The sequence below is a fragment of the Hipposideros armiger genome, unplaced genomic scaffold, assembly GCF_001890085.2.
Source record: "Hipposideros armiger isolate ML-2016 unplaced genomic scaffold, ASM189008v1 scaffold_114, whole genome shotgun sequence".
In the NCBI taxonomy this organism is placed as follows: Eukaryota; Metazoa; Chordata; class Mammalia; order Chiroptera; family Hipposideridae; genus Hipposideros; species Hipposideros armiger.
Genome location: NW_017731464.1, coordinates 2,009,477 through 2,027,538, shown reverse-complemented (window position 1 = coordinate 2,027,538; position 18,062 = coordinate 2,009,477). Strand labels below are relative to the sequence as shown.

The 18,062-nt window shown below is 45.1% G+C and overlaps 1 protein-coding gene across 1 annotated transcript in view; it reads right to left on the bottom strand.

Annotated features, from left to right (window-relative positions):
* Positions 1-7,495, bottom strand: part of FIGLA (folliculogenesis specific bHLH transcription factor) — a 12,671-nt gene extending 5,176 nt beyond the window's left edge. The window contains exons 1-3 of the mRNA XM_019647624.1: positions 7,283-7,495; positions 3,798-3,950; positions 1,931-2,154 (exon numbers count right to left, since the gene is read on the bottom strand). Of these exons, the coding sequence (XP_019503169.1) occupies positions 1,931-2,154; positions 3,798-3,950; positions 7,283-7,483 (578 nt within the window). The 5' untranslated portion in view covers positions 7,484-7,495. The remainder of the gene's footprint in view (positions 1-1,930; positions 2,155-3,797; positions 3,951-7,282) is intronic.
* Positions 7,496-18,062: the final 10,567 nt, after the last annotated feature.

Genomic DNA, 18,062 nt, shown 5'->3' with positions numbered 1-18,062 from the left:
CATCAGGTGGTCAACTTACTCTCAAATGGTGAGAAACTCTTGACAAAACTGATGAAATCCAAGAACGGCCCCGTGGCACTCCTTACATTCAGGCTTTAGAAGGCCCACTTGACAGAAGTTACACACATCTATAAAAATCTCAAATAGATGACTAATTCTTTATTCATTCTAAGAATTAGCACTCTTTCAATTAACAACTTAAACTTGGTTAGCTAAAAGACTAAACATTAAGTGTCTTGTTCCCTTTTTAAAAGAAATTTCCGGTCAGAACTTTTGTTTCCTACTAGAAAATGTTAATCCCCACTTTAAAGCAATTTCCTATAATGGGCCTATTTCCAGGATCAATTACCCTTGGAAAACATGGATCTCCTATACATCTTTGCTGCTGGTGTTGCCAACGTAGGTCTGCTCTGCTACCAGGCTCAACAGGCAGAAAGAAGAGCCAGGTAGCTTACCAAGAGAATGGCATGGTGATGCCTACCTGGGATCAGCGGGGATTAAATGCAAGCAAGAGTCTTGCCTTAATCTCTAGTACATACTAAAACTTACATTTGTGGAAACATTACTGTTATTAACTTAGATAGCCAGGTTCAAGTTTCCATTCACGACATGTCTTCACTCTTTTCTTTTGTTCTCAGTCATTCCCTATTAGCTCATGTAGTAGCAACAGGAATTCTGTCTCCTACGGGTTGACTGGCAAAGGAAGGTTTATATCTCAAGTGGCCAGAATTTGGGACTCTAGACAGAGCATGTGCACAAATGGAATCCTTAGAAAACAGTAATCCAATCAGAAATGCGAACCAAGGCCCACCAGTCAGCAGGCAGCCTGTAAGACCTCAAACCAGAGTGGAGCATTGGTGACAACCAAGTGAGAAAACCCAGAACACTTGCTACAAACAGAGCAAGGTTGCCTGTGGCTCATTTTTAATTGCTCACCAATCAAGACTGATTGCTCGTAGTGAGTCAGCAGACTTAATAACGTATGCCCAAGTGAACACTGACTGTGCCAGACACGTCACTGACATGATGCCATTTGAACCTCACAGTTGTCTTCTGTACCAGGTAGGTACAGTTATCATTCCCATTCTACAGATGGGGAAACTGAGAACTGGAAAGATTCAGTAGCTCACCCACGATCACACAGCTAACTAACCAGTGGTAGAACCAAAGTTTGAACCTCAGCATTCTAACTCCAAAGCCTGCACTCAACTGCTATTTGAAACCGTCTCCCACCACCAACCATCATTTATGACTCCACAGCCCCCACTGTCCCTTACCTCACACTAAGCAACTTGCCTGTTACAGCATTTTTGGTTCCAGATCCTGACAAGCCTTTCTTATTTCAATAGCAAATGTGTTGTAGGATGGAGCAAGGGGTCTCATTTGTGTAACAGTGCAACACAGCAAGGGCCAAAAGTCTTCTTTCTAGACCTGGAGAAGTAAGCTGCTACCTCCAGGGGCTTCGCTTAGCTTGGCACTTAGTAAGCACTGTTACAATAAACTCCTTTGTTATTACTTAGAAAATGCTGCCTTCTAACAAAGACAATTTTTTTAAAAAACAAGTGTGTGTGTGTGTGTGTGTGTGTGGTATCACCATGCAGCTTTATGTATGACAATATAGCACTTATTTCTTTTTCTAGAGACCACAGAACCCAGAAAAATCTTTTGATGTGTCAATTAGGGTCATAAAAAGGTAAGCTTACATCTATGTTGAGTGGTTGGAAGGAGTTGCCTTCCCCTTGAGCTGCTGACCACTTAATTTGGGGACATAATAATACATCTTTCAAACTAGCAAACTCCACCTCCCACTAAAGTACTTTCACAAAATGGTCTTGTTCCACTCATGGTTTAGCATGGAAAATACCACATGCCTAGAGGGATGCGTTTTGAGCTTCTTTTGACATCTATATTGCCATTTAAGAAGGAACACTTTACCAGACTCCTGGTTGGGGAGATAACTCCAGTCGTAGACATCACACTCTGGCGACAAGTGTATGCCGACTCACCACTGCCACCATCTGCCCAGGGCCCTTCCTCCTCATTCTTCAAGCCCACAGCACAGCTGGCATGCTGGGTGTTGTTTCTCAATAGCTCTCTAGCCAAGGATGCATGTGGTTCGGAAGTATTGTTGCTATAGTTCTGATGATCTTGTTTCTAGAAACCGTATTTAGTTGTCAGATAGTACGACAGTTAGATTTTGAAGATTCGAATCAATATATTTCAAAAGTTTAATGGATCAAGTTGCATTTAAGTGATAAGGGCAACGCTTAAGTTACTATGGAGAGAAAAAAATCATTGTTCAATAACTTGTATTTTGTTCTTCTGTAACCTGAAGGTGTTGTACAAGGGGCAACTTCATTAAAAAGGTTCTAGCATGGAACAGATCCTATATTTTAATGAATGCAGCATAAAACAAAGTACTTCTGTTACATGGTCAACATGCATGAAAAAACTAAGGCAGCTGCCTGCACATTAGCGAACACTATAACCATGCCGCAACCCAACCATCAGATTTGGCCAAGCTATTCCCATCACTGTAGAATTTATCATCCTAGTAGTCACCTAAGTAGGACTAGTAGACAAGGGAAAAAGAAACCTAAAAAGTAGCATTATACACCTGCCTATTTCTGCCCTAAGTTTCTAGATTGTTTCTCTTCTCTCTAGTTTTTGTCCTGCTCTTCTGTCCCTAAACATAATCAGGTTGCTATTTAGAAAATACCTTTACTGGCTCTTCTTTACAGCTTTTCCTCTTCCTTTTATTTGAGGGGGGGGGGGTGAGTGCAGGGAAGGGGGAATCTTTCTTTTAGTCTCAGTCTTCCAGGTTGAACAGACTTGAAGTTTGGCACTTCCCTCCGCTTGGACTCCAGATCTATACCAATAACACATCCTCAACCCACTACGAGCTGGCTTCCAACCAGCTCCTATTACACATCTCAAATACTGGGCCTGGTTGCCTTTTCCAGCCTCTCTGTTGCTTCTCCCACTACTTCCCACCCTCAGATTCCCAAGAGTACCCCCTGTCTGACGTCAGGACCTATCCTGCTTTTGTACTACCTTCCTGGCCCCTTCCCTCTGATGGCGCCTCCTTCCTCCCATCCGTGATGTCACTTAGGGCTCATTTCTAAGGCCTTTTCTCTCTTCATATCTTTCCTCTAGTGATTAGTCCATTTTCAGGCCTTCAAGGTTTGCCTCTCCAAGGAACAAGCCCATAAAACCAACCCGCATGTCTGGGCTGTGCACCCTGATAATACTGGTGACACTCTGGTGCTGCACAGTTTGTAAAGCAGTTTCATTTATGCTGTCCCCCTGAATGGTCAGAAAACCCCATGCGATTGCTGAGCTATCCAGCAGCGTTGTCTGTCAGGGAGGGCCTCTCCAAAGGGAGGCTCCTTAGGGACAGAAATGCCTCTCTTTTTCTCTCTGATGCTTTTCCTGCTGAAGAGAAGCCACCACTACAGAGTGGGTTTATGGAAATCCCCTCTCATGTCCCAGCTGCCAAGTTCCTATTAAAGATTCAGCAGGTAGGAGCTCGGTGCCCTGGACACTGACAGGAGGGAACTATGTATCTGGCCAGGAACTTGGCTCCAAAGCTCTCACAGACCTGCACTCGATCCCCGGTCCTGACATTTCTTAACTGTGTGGCCTTTACCTGTATTTTGTTTTCTTCCCCCATAAAATGAGGACGACAAATCAGAGGATTGTTATACACTAACTGGAATGGCTACATAAATTGTCTGGCACATAGAACGGGCTCGATAAACGATGTGTATCATTGTTCTCATTTCTTAGCCCTTTACCTCAGAGTCTTTGGCTCCTTCCAAAACATCGCTGAGAACTTGTATGTATTCAGTCGCGCCTTTAAGAATATCAACTTTGCTAGGCTTCCTGCTTTGAGGAAGAAACGGCACCAGTGCCTTCAGTTTGGCAAACCCACGGTTGAGATTTTTTATCTGGAAAGCAAAAAGGCACAGTGACACACAGAGAAGCTAATTTGTACAGACATCCCCCCCAAACCACACAAGGGGGTTTTTTTTGTTTGTTTTTTTTAAAGATAATTTATTGGGGAATTGGGGGGATGGGAACAGTGCTGGGGAATTGGGGGAAGGGGAACAGACAAGTTGCTGTCGTTTTGTTCTTCAGTCTAGTTGTGGAGGACGTTGCTTCACTGGCCCAAGTTGGCACCATCATTGCGCTCTTCCCGGGTGAGGCAGATTAGTCGCTGGCTTCTGGACGGCCACTCACTGCAGCTGCTGGCCGCTCACACTGGCTGGTGGCTACACACGGTAGCCCATGGTAACCCACTGCCACAGGGGCTGCAGACTACGCCGTCGCCAGCAACCCACGGCAGCCCAGCTCCAGGTTGAGCTGCTGTTCAGCATCTTAGCTGTGGAGGACAGTGTCACTGACCCTCATATGTGGGATCCGAACCGGGGCCCTCTGGTGTCCCAAGCCAGTTCTTAACCATCGCACCACTCGGCCGGCCCCACACAAGGGGGTTTTGAAGGCTCATTTCCACAGCTCTCTTGTCTGAGTGGGAAATCTCAGCACCCCACCAACAATAGTTCTGGGCAAGGGGAAAGGGAGCAACATAAACTCAGCATTGTAGGTGGACAGGCTGGAGGGGTGTCTATGCTCACTTGACCCCCTCTTCTTCCTCTGAGAGCACACCCACTGCAATGTAATGTAGAGGCAGTAGGGAGAGTGGTTAAAAGCTCTTAGTCAATACAGCAGGATTTAAATCCCAGCTCTACCATTAAGCTTTACAAGAGTGTGTAAGAGACTTCATATCACCAGGCCCTGGTTTATCTGCAAAGTGGAAAATACCCACCTTGTAGTTTGTTATAACTCTTCAACTTCTTTCCCAGCAGAGTTGATGATTTAGAGTCAAGTCTTAGAGTCCAGAGAGACTGCCTGTTGCCAGACTTGAAAGTAGGATGAAGTGCCCGCCTTTTTTTTTTAATCTCCAGGGCCTAAGCCCTCATCTCCAAAGCCCTGAAATGCTTATGATCACCCCCTGGGGGACACAGGCTCTGGAAAAACTCAGCTCCAACTATACCATAAAACTCGTGTACTCACTTATATAGAGAGTCCTCTCCCACCTCACATTTAAATGGACAATGGGCATAGTCAGTCCATTCACAGCAGAATACAGTGACAAATAAACTTATGAAAATATTAAACTTTAATAATTAAAGAACTATAAATTAAAACAGAAATTAGATACCATGTTCTATGTACCGAGCTGATAACACTTTTGTTTTGTTAGCTATACCCAGCATGGAGGATGGAAAAAGGAAACAGTCCTATATCTTGTAAAAGGGGATAAAAATTAGTCAACTTTTTTAGGAAGCAATTGGGCAACCTGTATCAAAAAATTATAAGATTGTATATATCCCATTAATTCTAGCATTTTATTCTAAAGCAAGATAAGACATTATTCTGGTAAGGCATGCACAGAGATTTCTGTACCAGTAAAAAGATACAAAAAGCATGCATTCCCCACAATGGGAGACTGGATAAGTTATGGTCCATTTCTATGTCAGACTATGCAGTCAAAAGCTGCTCTTGGAAAGAATGCTTAGGAATATGAGGGAACGCTTTTGATACTGTTAAGTGAAAAAAAGGATAAAGATATGTACTAGATGGTCACAATTTTGTAAAATTATACACACACACACACACACACACACACACACAAAACTAAAAAAAAAAAGACTGAAAGTTTACACAAGAATGATAGTTCCTGGTTGTTACATTTGTGTGATGGGTGTTTCTGCTCCCTATTTAGGCATCTCTATATTTTCCAGGTGTATTTTTTCCCTAAGTTTCTTATTTTTTTAAGATTTGTATTAAAATATAGCTAACATACAAAATTATATTAGTTTCAGGGGTACACCATTGTTATTCAACATTTATATACCTAAAGAAGTGATCACCATAAGTCCAGCAACCATCTAACACTGTACCACGCTATCACAATATATTGACTATATTCTGTAATGACTATGCTGTACATTACATCCCCGGGACTTATTTGTTTTATATCCAGGTGCATTAATTGTATCATTATATAGAATAAAGGTGACTAGCTTTAAAACAGTAGATAACATGAGGACCAATTCTCCGCAGAAAGCAATTCCTTCCTGGTGCGAAGGCCCACCCAAAATGCAAAATATTGGATCAGAACCTTGTTTGAGGGCCACATCATCACATCAGATCACAGGGTTATTTTCATAAAGGGTCTAGTGCCTGGTAAAACCATGGAGACTCTTGCAATTTTCCCAACTTTCCCTTAAGTTTTCTACTCTCCCTTGGTCCTTCTCCTCGCACCTTTCCCAGACAAAGCTCCTAGTTGATTCACTGGGTCTACATTTCTAAGGGGCCCGGGGTGTGTAGGAACAGCCCCCACAGACCTTCCTCCTCAAGTCCCAGTCTAAATACGCACCCCTGCCTCTTCCACCATTCACCCTTCCCTTTCTAGGATCCTCTTCTGCTGCAGCACAACCCAATAGATCGCAAAGGGACCAAAGGAGACCAGATCTGCCAAGTCTGGGGCACAAGTTTAGTCAGAAATACTAAAAGCTACCGCTAGATGGCGCTCCGACTATGGCCCACGGGACCATTCGGGTTGGTGATTTCAGGCGACACCCGCCGGATTGGGAAACAGGCACTTTCTTTTGGCAGGGGGTCGAGTAAGAGTCTGGGCGCACACTGAGGCGTCGTGGTTTTTCTGTTTAAAGAGTCGTTTCTATCAGGTCCGCGCCTTACCCATTTGTGCTTCGAGGCAGAGATGCAGGCGCAGGGAAAATGGGTGACGGGAGTCCTGTGCACCCCGAGCACCCACCCAGCTCACTCGGTTTTGACATTTAAGCGCAACTTCCATCCTCTAAGCTTTCCAAAAGCACCTGCTAAGGGGAAACATTTTTGAAGTCGTCAGGGGCCTCCGTAGGCCTACCCAAACCCAGTTTCTGCACAAGTACCAGAAGGTCGGCAGGTGAGGCGGCCGTCCGCGAGGCCGCGAACAAGCTGTGGACCAGAGTGGAGGGTGATGAGGCCACTGTCCTTCTCCCAGGCTAGGCCACGAGCCCGCCCTCAGGAGGCCGAGGTCGCCTCTGGGCCCCGCGGGTGGGCGGTGAGTGGGTGCACGGGGTCGTAACCAGGTGTTCAGAGGTGGGTAGCAGGTATAGGAGGAGCGGGGAGGATTTCATTCACGTCCAGGGGCGGGGTCGTGGTGCTGCCGGGCAGGGTGGCCTTGGGGACCCGCGCGCGGCAAGGCGCTCACCCGCTCGCGCTCCTTGGCGTTGGCCACTCGCCGCCGCTCCAGGACCAACTGGAGGTCTTCGGTGGACGAGTAGGCGCCGGAGGGCAGCCGCTTGAGTCGGCAGATGGCGGCCAGCTGGGGGAGCGGCCCAAACTGCTCCCGCAGCACTTCTTCCAGCACCTCAGCTTGCGGGGTGCCCAGGAGGCTGGGCGCGGCATCCATGGCGGCGCAAGGGGTCCACAGGCTGCCCCGGCCTTTCATCGAAGGCACCTGGGGCCCGCACGACGCCCGCGGGGCCGCGGGGGCGGGGCCTGGACCACCTGTGCCCATTCCCCTGCCGGCTCACGACGGCCCCGGTCCCACCTGGAAGCCGGTCAAGGAATTGTTTTTAACAAACTGTACTGGTGCTTATGGTGAACACTGGATTACAGACATCACTGGTTCTCAAATTTAACTGCACACTGGAATCACCTGAGGAGTTTTTTGGTTTTTCTTTGATCCACATGCTTGGGTACCAAACCCCCAAATTCAGATTTAACCAGTCTGGGCTGGGACCTGAGCTTCTGGATAAATGTATACGCATATATGCAAATACACACATGTACATATATACATTTACCAGGGGGAAAAAATGATGGATACACACAAAACTTTTTTAAAATTCATTTTGAAATAAAAGTTGCAAGAGTAGTAGTAACAAAGAGGTCCTGCCTGTCCTCTCTTCACCTAGATTCTCTACTTGTTAACTTTTTTCACATTTGCCCCATCACCCTCTTTCTCTATGAATCTGCTCGTTTTCATGGTTCATTTTCTAAGGCATTTCCTCAGTCTTGCCCTATCTTCATAGTCTTGACAGTTTCAAGGAGTAGAAATCTTTCATTCTGGAGGATGTCCCTCAATTTTGGTCTGTCCAGCGTCCCCTCATGTCCAGACCCAGGTGGCACCCTCGTGGCAGGGACTCCATAGAAAATATGCCTGGCTTTTCTGAGTGCATCACATCACAGGATACATAATGTTAACCTTGATCACCTGCTCAAGGTGGTGTCCGTCAGGTACATTTACCATAAATTGATTAATTTTTCCTTTTATCAATATTTTGTGAGGAGATATCTTAGCATCCATTGCTGACTCCTGCCTGAATTCACCACCACTCATAATGGCCAAATGGTTAGCATCCTACTGTGGGGAAGAGCGTTCCTTTCTCCCTATTTATTCATTAGCATGGCTCATGAGTTTCTAATTTATTCAATAAGATATAATTTATTCTTATCATTATTTATATTAATGCTCAAATTGTCCCAGATTTGGCCAGTGCAAAGCTCTCCAGGCTGTCTCCTTTCAACATGATCCCTTCATTCTTTGAGCACTTTCTTACTTGTGCCACAAAAGACACATGTTCCAGGCTCCTCTTGAGTGTTCCTAGTCCCAGCCCTGAACTTAGTCAATTCTCCTTTTAGTGGAAGATGGGATTTACAGACCAAGATTGAATGCTTGATTTTTCGTTCTTCTGGGGATGCCATTGCTTCTAAGCACTTTTTGCAGACAAAAAAGTATATACATACTTACATACATACACACGCCTACACACACATACGTATCTATCTGTGTATATAGATGGATAGGTAAATTTAAAAAGCATGAATTCACACTATTACTTCCAATTCTAATTCAACACCTCAGGTTTCTCTTTAGTTTCCCCCTTTTCCTTATTTATAACTCCCTTCTCCAACAGTGAGCAGCCTGACTCCAGTCATCCTCAGTATATTTACTTATTTGCTCAATTCTCATGTATAGCCTATTTCCTGGCCAGGTCAGCTACCTCCTCAGCCCCATCTTCTCCTCAGCTCCCACCATGGCACTGCCTCCGAGAGAAGGGCGAGGAGGAGAGAAGAGAACACACCAATGCTCAACTGGAGCTCCCCTGAGCAGTGGGCCTGGGAATGGGGAGGCAGGATCTGGCATCCCATCTTCTATATTGCTTGCATTTTTCATATTAAGCGTGGGTCACTTCTATAATTTTTGAAATATATATATTTTTTTTTGAGAAGGAAAATAATTTTGTTTGCTCTAAGTTCCTTTGGTGTCGTTTGCTGGGAGGCAACAGGTGCCAAATGTGTGGGAATGAAGCTGAAAATTGAGATAGTTTACCCACTTACTTAACTTTCCTTGAGCATCAAAAAGGACATTATTGACATTATTCTATTTTATTGCTAAACCCTTGAGTGGACCAGCTGGTGTGCATCCAGAACCGAGTGTGAGAATCCCAGACTTTGTTTCTTTATACTTTCTCCCCCCCATCAACTCCAACTATAGCTTTCTGGCTTCTTGGCTGTTAGGTTCTTCCATTGAACCACCTGTTCTGAGAGAGAGGAGTTTGAGCTAAGGTATTACACCTGACAGTGACTTCGTGCCAATACCTTGCCATAACCCAGTAATGCAATGACCTAATGAACAAAAAAGATTATTTCTCTCTCCTCTAACAGTGCGAAAGGCACAGGTCAGCAGTGCATTTCTGCCTTCATGGTCACTCAGGGACTTAGATTCCTTCCAAATCATGCTCCTCCATCATTGTTCCTAGGTGTCAGTTTGAAAAGTGGGGCTGTCCCCTTAGACAGGGTTCTGCCATCACTGGTGCCTGGCAGGGATCGAGCCTCATAGCACCTAAGTCCCACGCTATTCACCCCAGGCAGGGTTCAGAGCAGGATCAGAAACTCTTCTGGGTATTCCAAGCAGGTGCCAAGGAATTTAGTTCAGGGATTTAGGTGTTTACACAAGCATTGGGAGGGCTGGAGGAGCAGGGGGGGCTCTGAGTTCAAGAACACACCACCAAACCAGCAGACCAGGGAGCAGGAAGCTCCCGCACCTGCCACTCAACCCCCTAAAGCCAGGGAAGGGGCCCTGGAAAGCTGCTACAGAGGAAGTTCCAAGCCCCTGTCTTGTCCACAGGAAATAGACAAAAGGACAGGGAGGTGTGCCCTGCCTCACTTCCATGCTCGCAGTCTCACACAACTGCTTCTAATTAAATCACCTTAATTGGCATACACAGCCCTGAGTACAAGGGGCTCTGGAAAGTGAAGCTTCGGCCTCCCTGCCTCTACAATGCAGAAAAGCACCCTGGAGGAAGGGAGAAAGGATGGCGGGATGCGGGAGCCAATCCACATTATCTTCCACCCGAAACACGGAGAAATGTCCCCTTGCTCCATCTCGTACAGGTTCAACACGGAGAAATGTCCCCTTGCTCCATCTCGTACAGGTTCACCTCATCAATCTTTGCCTATTTATTACCCTGAGGCCCTGCTGAGAGGAGCACCCCCTCCTACACCTGCAAGCTTGGGTGCTCAGCAGCCCCCCATCACATCAGCCTGATCATGGCTCGAACACAGCTCCCTTAATCTCCTTAGCTTAGTCAAGACACAAAAGAGCTGCTAAAAAAAAACAGCTTTAATAAAACAAACAAAAACATATTTAGTAAGAAAAGGCAAAGAATGACATTTTTAAAAGAGACCAAAAATTGTACAGATATGTTTGCATTGTCCAGAATTCCTATCCAAATTAATTTGGCCATTTTAGATCATTATTCAAATTCACATTAATTTGTGTTGTTATTATGACATATTATTTATTACAGAGTATGTATTATTTTATCTCACCACATGTCTGGAAGTTAGACTTTACTCCCATTGTATAGATGAGAACATGGATGCGAGAGAATTTGAGTGACTCCCAGGGTCGTGCTGCTGGTCAGTGGCAGAGCCAAGCCTAGAACTCAGGTTTGCTGCATCCATTGCTGTTCTTTTTCCTCGACGTCTGAGTGGCCTCCTTCCCACAGTTACTGAGCCCAGCCCCGTGCTTCTGGTTGACCTGGGCCACTGGCATACAGACCCTGATCCTCTCTTCGAGGCCCTGCTTGCCAAGCCCTATGCTTCACTTCCCTTGAGGCTCCTCCTCCACTCTCACTGGCCACATCACCAGCAGGGTTAACACCGAGTCAGGAGTGCTTCTCCACCAAGAGCAGAGAAGAGGAACCAGCTCACAGGCTTTTTCCCCAGAAAGCTGGTGGAAGGTTATTTACTTACAGGGACCCTTGGCTCAAGTCCTTCCAATTTGTGCTGCCACGCTTCCCCAGCAGCTGGTAGCCTTGAGCTCTGACAAGATGCAGAAAGATGTCTGGCAGCCTCGAGAAGGGGTAGATGGAAGCTTAGTGCCCTGTGGGCTGTGGGGCCTCTACAGAAGAGCTGAGACGTAAGCAGGCCCCAGGGTTAGTAGTGGGCCAAAGGGAAGAGTTTCTGCAGCTCAGGGGTTTGTAGAACCTTTGGGCAAGTCATTCAAACTCTAGGCCTCTTCTTACCATCTGTAAAGTGGCAATTATAACAGAAACTTGCTCAGAGTTGTAATGAGGAGTCAATTAAACCATTGGCATAACAATAACAGCAAACGCTTTTACAGAGATCCCCACTCCATAAAACAAAACAAAACAAAACAAAAAAAGACACAATGCTTTTAGAGGGATCTGCATGCCACACACCATTCTAGATTCATTATATACAATAACTTTCTTAAACCACACAACAACCTCAAGAGGGAGATACTATAATTTTTTCACAGAAGAAATTGAGATGCAAAATTCAGGTAACAAGCTTTCCCAGTTAGAAAGCGGCAAAGCTGGGATTGAACCCAGATGGTCTGGCCGCAGAGCCTGGGTCTATAACCACCAATCTCCTGCCTCATATAACTCCCTCCACATTGTAAGTGATGGCTACAATAGCAATGATGATTTATGAACCAAATAGAACATCCATAAACTCAGCTATTGTACAGACAAATCCAGTGACCCAGGAAGAAGGATGTATTGAGCAAGAGAGCAAATGCTGAAATAAGAGCTGGTTGAGGGGACACCTCTTCAAGGTGGCCCCAATCAGCCTTTCTTGACATCTCCACTATCAGGTCATGGGAACCAGGCCACCTTGAAGAGGGCCTGGGATTCCTGTCCTGGGGCTTGTACAGCTGGGAGTGGGAAATGCTTGTCATATCCAAGAAGAGTAAAATTGCAACAAAAGCAGGGCTTTGGGGAGATTTAAGAAGAAGTGGGGTGCAGGCTGCTTTGGGAGGGTAAGTGAAACTAAGAGGCACATCTGTGCTGTGGATACCCTGCTGCATGGGCTTGTGTCCTGCAGGAGAAAGCCTTCTTGAGGCCCAGCTGGCAGGCCCCTCTTCTAAATCTCCCCTCCCAAGAAAGAGCAGCCCAGGCCTCCTCACTCTTCCGTGATTCTCCCTGGAGCCTGGGGCTTTCATTGGCAGTGAGGGTCCCTGGGGTTTGTTGGCTTTGAGCAGCAGGAATTGATAACAGCTGTTGGAGTAGAGCCACTTATAACTGGCCCTTATAAGTGAGAGCAACACAAAAGGGGACGGTCCTTCCTGTAGATATGGTGTAGGCATTATAGGGGAGATTGGACCAAGGTGCAAGCCCAAATCTAGGTACAGTATATGGGAGCAAGTTGTTATAAGAATTCAGGAGCATGGAGGACTGGGGCATCAGTTGCTACAGGACACTCCATTGCTGACTAGAAGCATGGGGACATTTTCCTCTAAATTAGTGACTTCTGTCATCCTTAAAATGCTATGACATCTTCCTCCAGGATATGTCCACTCTCTTGACTGAGAAATTGTTCCCCAGCCCTAGAAAACCAGGCCTGGGAGATCACGACAACCAAGAAGTCTATGCCTGGGCCAGCCAAGTGGTGCGATGGTTAAGAACTGGCTTGGGACGCCAGAGGGCCCCAGTTCGGATCCCACATATGAGGGCCAGTGACACTGTCCTCCACAGCTAAGATGCTGAACAACAGCTCAACGTGGAGCTGGGCTGCTGTGAGTCGCCGGCGACGGCGTAGGCTGCAGCCCCTGTAGCAGTGGGTTGCCATGGGCTACCGTATGTAGCCAGCAGCCAGCTTGAGCGGCCAGCAGCCGCCGTGAGCGGCCGTCCAGAAGCCGGCAACTGATCTGCCTCACCCGGGAAGAGCGCAATGATGGTGCCAACTTGGGCCAGTGAAGCAACGTCCTCCACAACTAGACTGAAGAACAAAACGACAGCAACTTGTCTGTTCCCCTTCCCCCAATTCCCCAGCACTGTTCCCATCCCCCCAATTCCCCAATAAAAATCTTTTAAAAAAAAAAAGAAGTCTATGCCTTCTTCTCCCTGTGCTAGAGTCGAGCTCTCCCCTAAATCACCATGTGTAGAACCCAGCCTCTATCAGGTTGGGTCCCCCTACCCATGGCTCTGGAAAAAAGGCTGTGGGCACAAGGGTGCCAGCAGCACACCCCATGTGGTGCCAACTGTCTGTCACGACCTCCTATTGCCACCAGCACAATCCATGGGCACCGAGAGTGGCAGCTGTACAGGGTTCCCACAGCAGAGGCAAGGTAGAACAGGCCATCCAGGGTGACAACCTGACCACTTCCCCCAGGACAACTGAGGACTTCACTGCCTCCCCAGATGTCCCCATTCGGCCTGTAAACAACTTAATTCCTCTGCCTTTCTGACTCTGTCTTAGAGAATTGCATCTTTCGAAACCTCCCCTGCAGGAGAGCAAAGGCCAGCCCTGGGCATAAGAATTGACCCTGGTGTGTGAGCAGGAGAGAATCCTTCATGTTTATTTGTGGGGAGCAGGCTGTGAGCTGACAGGGTCCTCACAGCCTGTGGAACAGTTCGGGGAACGTTCCACTCCCACTGACCCAAGAAGAGAAAAGAATAGCTAACGCCACAGGCACCTCTGCAAAATGCATAACAAAATGTAACCTGCTTGTGCACTCTGAGAAGCTGCTTACTGCTCCCTGCAGCTTGCTACTATATAAGCACTGTGCAAAAAATAAACGAACCCATTGCTCCGCCATCAGCGGTCAGTGGACCTCCTGATCCCAGCTTTTGTCTCTGTGTCTTTCTTTTCTAAATCTCCCACCCAATCCACTCGGATAGCTTCAGTTGATGAGCTGGTCTCGTCATTTATTTGTCCCCATTTTAGTTTTAGATCACAGACCATGGTTGGCTGGATTGATGATAAATAGCTGCCTGCCAATCCAGGAAGTCACCTCCCCCAGGTTTCAAGCTCCACAGGACTCCTTTCTGTGGCTATGAGAAGGGGCTGAACATCTAACTACCCTTCCTTCCTACTAGAATGCTGGCTTCATGAGGGCTGGGATGTTCATCTGTTTGGTCCACTGTTGAATTCCAAAAACCATGAAGAGTGCTTGGTACATAGTAGAGGCACAATAAATATTTCTTGATTGAATGAATATGGATGAAAAGTAAAATGCTTCAAGTAGATTTAGTGGTTATGAATATTTAGACATAAAACAAAAGTAACCTGAAATATAATACATAAATCAAAAGCTATTAGAAATGTGAGAGTGTGGAGGCAGCTGAATGGCGCGTTGGTTAAGAGCTGGCTTGGGACACCAGCTCTGAGCAGCAGGTCCCGGTTCTGATCCCACATGAGGGCCAGTGACACTGCCCTCTACAGCTAAGATGGTGAACAACAGCTTGACCTAGAGCTGGGCTGCCATGAGTCACTGGCGATGGCGTAGGCTGCAGCCCTGTGGGTGCCATAAGCTACCATGTGTGGCTGGCAGCCGGTGTGAGCTGCCAAGAGCCGCGATAAGCGGCCGTCCAAAGGCCGGTGACTGATCTGCCTCGCCCGGGAAGAGCGCAATGATGATACCAACATGGGCCAGTGAAGCAACGTCCTCCACAACTAGACTGAAGAACAAAAGGACAGCAATTTGTCTGTTCCCCTTCCCCAATTCCCCAATAAAATCTTAAAAAAAAAAAAATGTAAGTGTGTGACAAAATGATACACACAGATAAACGTTAAACATGAGAAAGTTTTTTAAAATCCTTTTAGAGAAATTGATAGGTTTAGCATATAAATTATAAACAAGGATATAAAATATCTGAATAATGAAAATTATAAGCCTAATATAATAAATATGCCTGTGAAACATTTATAAAAAGTGAGTATTCACAAGGCCACAAAGAAAATCTCAGTAAATTCCAAAAATGTAGACATATTATTTAATACTGGCTCCTACTTTTTTTGTATAAGCTAGTTTCCTAGCTTAAAACCTTAAAACAAAAAATAGAAGTACATACAAAGAAAACAATAAACACTCTCAAAATACCTTTATTGCTATAGATGCAAAATATCAAGGAAAAACCAGCAATATATTAAAAGAATAACATGACCAAATAGATTTCTATTCAAAAAATGCAAAAATAATTGATCATTAGAAAATTATTAATGTAGTTTATTATGCTAACAGGTAAAAGGACCAAAATTTTTATTAATATTTTGATAGATGCTGAAAACGTACTTGATAAATTAAGACCCATTCCTAATTTACAAAATAACCCCTGGTGATTTGGAATTGAAGGAAATTTTCTTCACTTAATAAAAGCTAATTACCAGAAATCAACAATAAGCTGCATAGTGCAAAAGTGGAAATAGTCACATTAATGTCAGAAACAAGACAAGTATGCCAGCTATCACTGCAACTAATCAACAATGTTCTAAAGGTCTTACCAATCCAATAACAAATAAAAAAGAAATAAAGTATAAATTTCAGTTATCATTACTTGCAAATAATTTTGTTTATCCAGAAAACACAATGCAAAAAACTAGAAAAATATACAAGAACTAATCAGAGCTCTTATGTACGCATTCAATAAAGTGGTTAATACATGATCAATATAATATCCTTAATTTCATATCTTATTAAAAGGACATAATGAGTTTCCAGTTAAAAGAGTTAGATTCAATGCACATATTCATGTCTGCTTTCTCCAAAAATCTATGATAGTAAAGAAATAAAAATTAAAAAAAAACATAATGCCAAAGCGAATGGGAGAAGAAGAATCAACAGCAGACAAGAAATTTCAACAAAATTTGGAAGCTGGCTGTGGGTGGTAGCTGACTCAGCAGAACTAAGAAAATGGAGCTCTACTTGCAGTAGTGGGAGGAGTGAATAAAAATCAGGACAACCCTGGTAAAATCAGAACTCAGAAGTATCTATTACCTCTAAAGGCAGAGATGCAGGGCAGACTGAAAACGGGGGAACTCGCTCACCCACCCCTTCCTCTACCTCCTGTAACCAGGCAATGCCCCATAGCTGCCTATACTGCAGAAGGGCGGTTTATATCCAGAGAGGCCCACAGAGCCAGACTAAAAACAGAGACCAATCTCTCTACCAAACAGTGAGATACCCAGCCCCCTTCTCTCTCTGGGGCCTGTACACTGCTGGCAGCTGAGCTTCTATTTCCCAGGCAAAATATTGGAGAATTCCTTTCTGAGGAGCCTCCCACAGCCCTTGGATTAACTGAAATTAGAAATGCAGGGTTGCTCCAATGAAAAATCCAACTAGCCCCTCATGCCCTAAAGTAGAACCCACCAGTCACCAAGCCTGTCCCACAAAGTTCTAAAATTTTTTGAAAAAGTTAAAGGGGGACTTGCCCTATTGGATAGCCAGACGTATTATAAAACTACAATAATTAAAACAATGTGGTTCCAGTAAAGGAAAAGGGAGCTCATTAGAATGTAATCAAAAGTCCAGAAACAAGCTCGTGAATTTAGTATTTGAAAAAGTTGACTTCTCAAGTGAGTGAAAAATAGTAAGTTATGATTTAATGATATTTAAGAAAAAGTAGATGCCTACTTCATGATATTCCAGAAATAAATTCCAGATGGCTTAGTAATGTAAATGTAAAAAAACTCCATAAAAGTGCTAGAAGAAATATAGTAAAATGTTAGTTATTTCAATCTTGGGATAGAGGAGGAGTTTCTAAAATTGATAAAAATCTAAGAAACCATACAAGAAAAAGTCAAAGGAAAAGAGGAATACAAACAGATTAAAGTCTTGGCTAGCCAAAGATATCATACAAGATAGAATAGGTTTTCATTTCTGATCAACACGGAGTGACTGGACTGGCCTTTTTGCTGTAAGCAACTAGAAAACTGGACAAAATACATGAAATGATTGTTTTCAGACATTGGACAACAGGCAGAGCAAAACTGTGATCTGAGTTCCTGGATAGTGAAGCACACCTGAGCCCATGACCCCCCCCCGCCCTGGTTTTCCACCTGGAGTCTCTTTCCAGACCACAGTGCAGGGAGCAGGGTCCCACACAGGGCATGACAGTCACACTAAGCTGGAGAGAGAAAGATGGGAGCCTGGGGAGACAGAGTGTGCTAAAATTTCGTCAAGGGTCTGAAGGGGAGGGAGCTATGCCAAGAAAGAGCTCCAAAAATCTTCCTAGGGTTCCCTGCGCATACATAGGAGGGGACTCTACAGGCGGGGCAAAGCACTGCTGTAGAAATTCTCTAAATGGAGCTGACAGAAACTTGAGTCCCTGGGAGGGTGAATGGGGTCACAAGACAAGGCCAAAGCCAGAGATACGCCTCTGAGAGTTAACAGTCTGAAAATGAGATGCAGCCAACCACAGGAGAGAAATAAGTTTTTGGAGTGATTTAAAGACCTGGAAAACTCCAGCTCCAGCCCCATCTGAAACAAAGGAAATTCAGAGAACAGCCGGGATGGCTATGACATCCTGAGAACTTGGACCATCTATGGTGTCCCTGTCATTTGTGTTAAACCTCTGCTGCTTTCCAACAAACTAATTAAACGTTCCTAGCTACAAAGCCCTTAGACAAAGATGTGCTTCTTTCAGGGCAGAAAGGACATTGAGGAAGGAGAGCCAATCCAAGGAGAAGAGAGTGTGACGGCTGCCGCAGAGACAAGTACAAAGCTTTTGTCC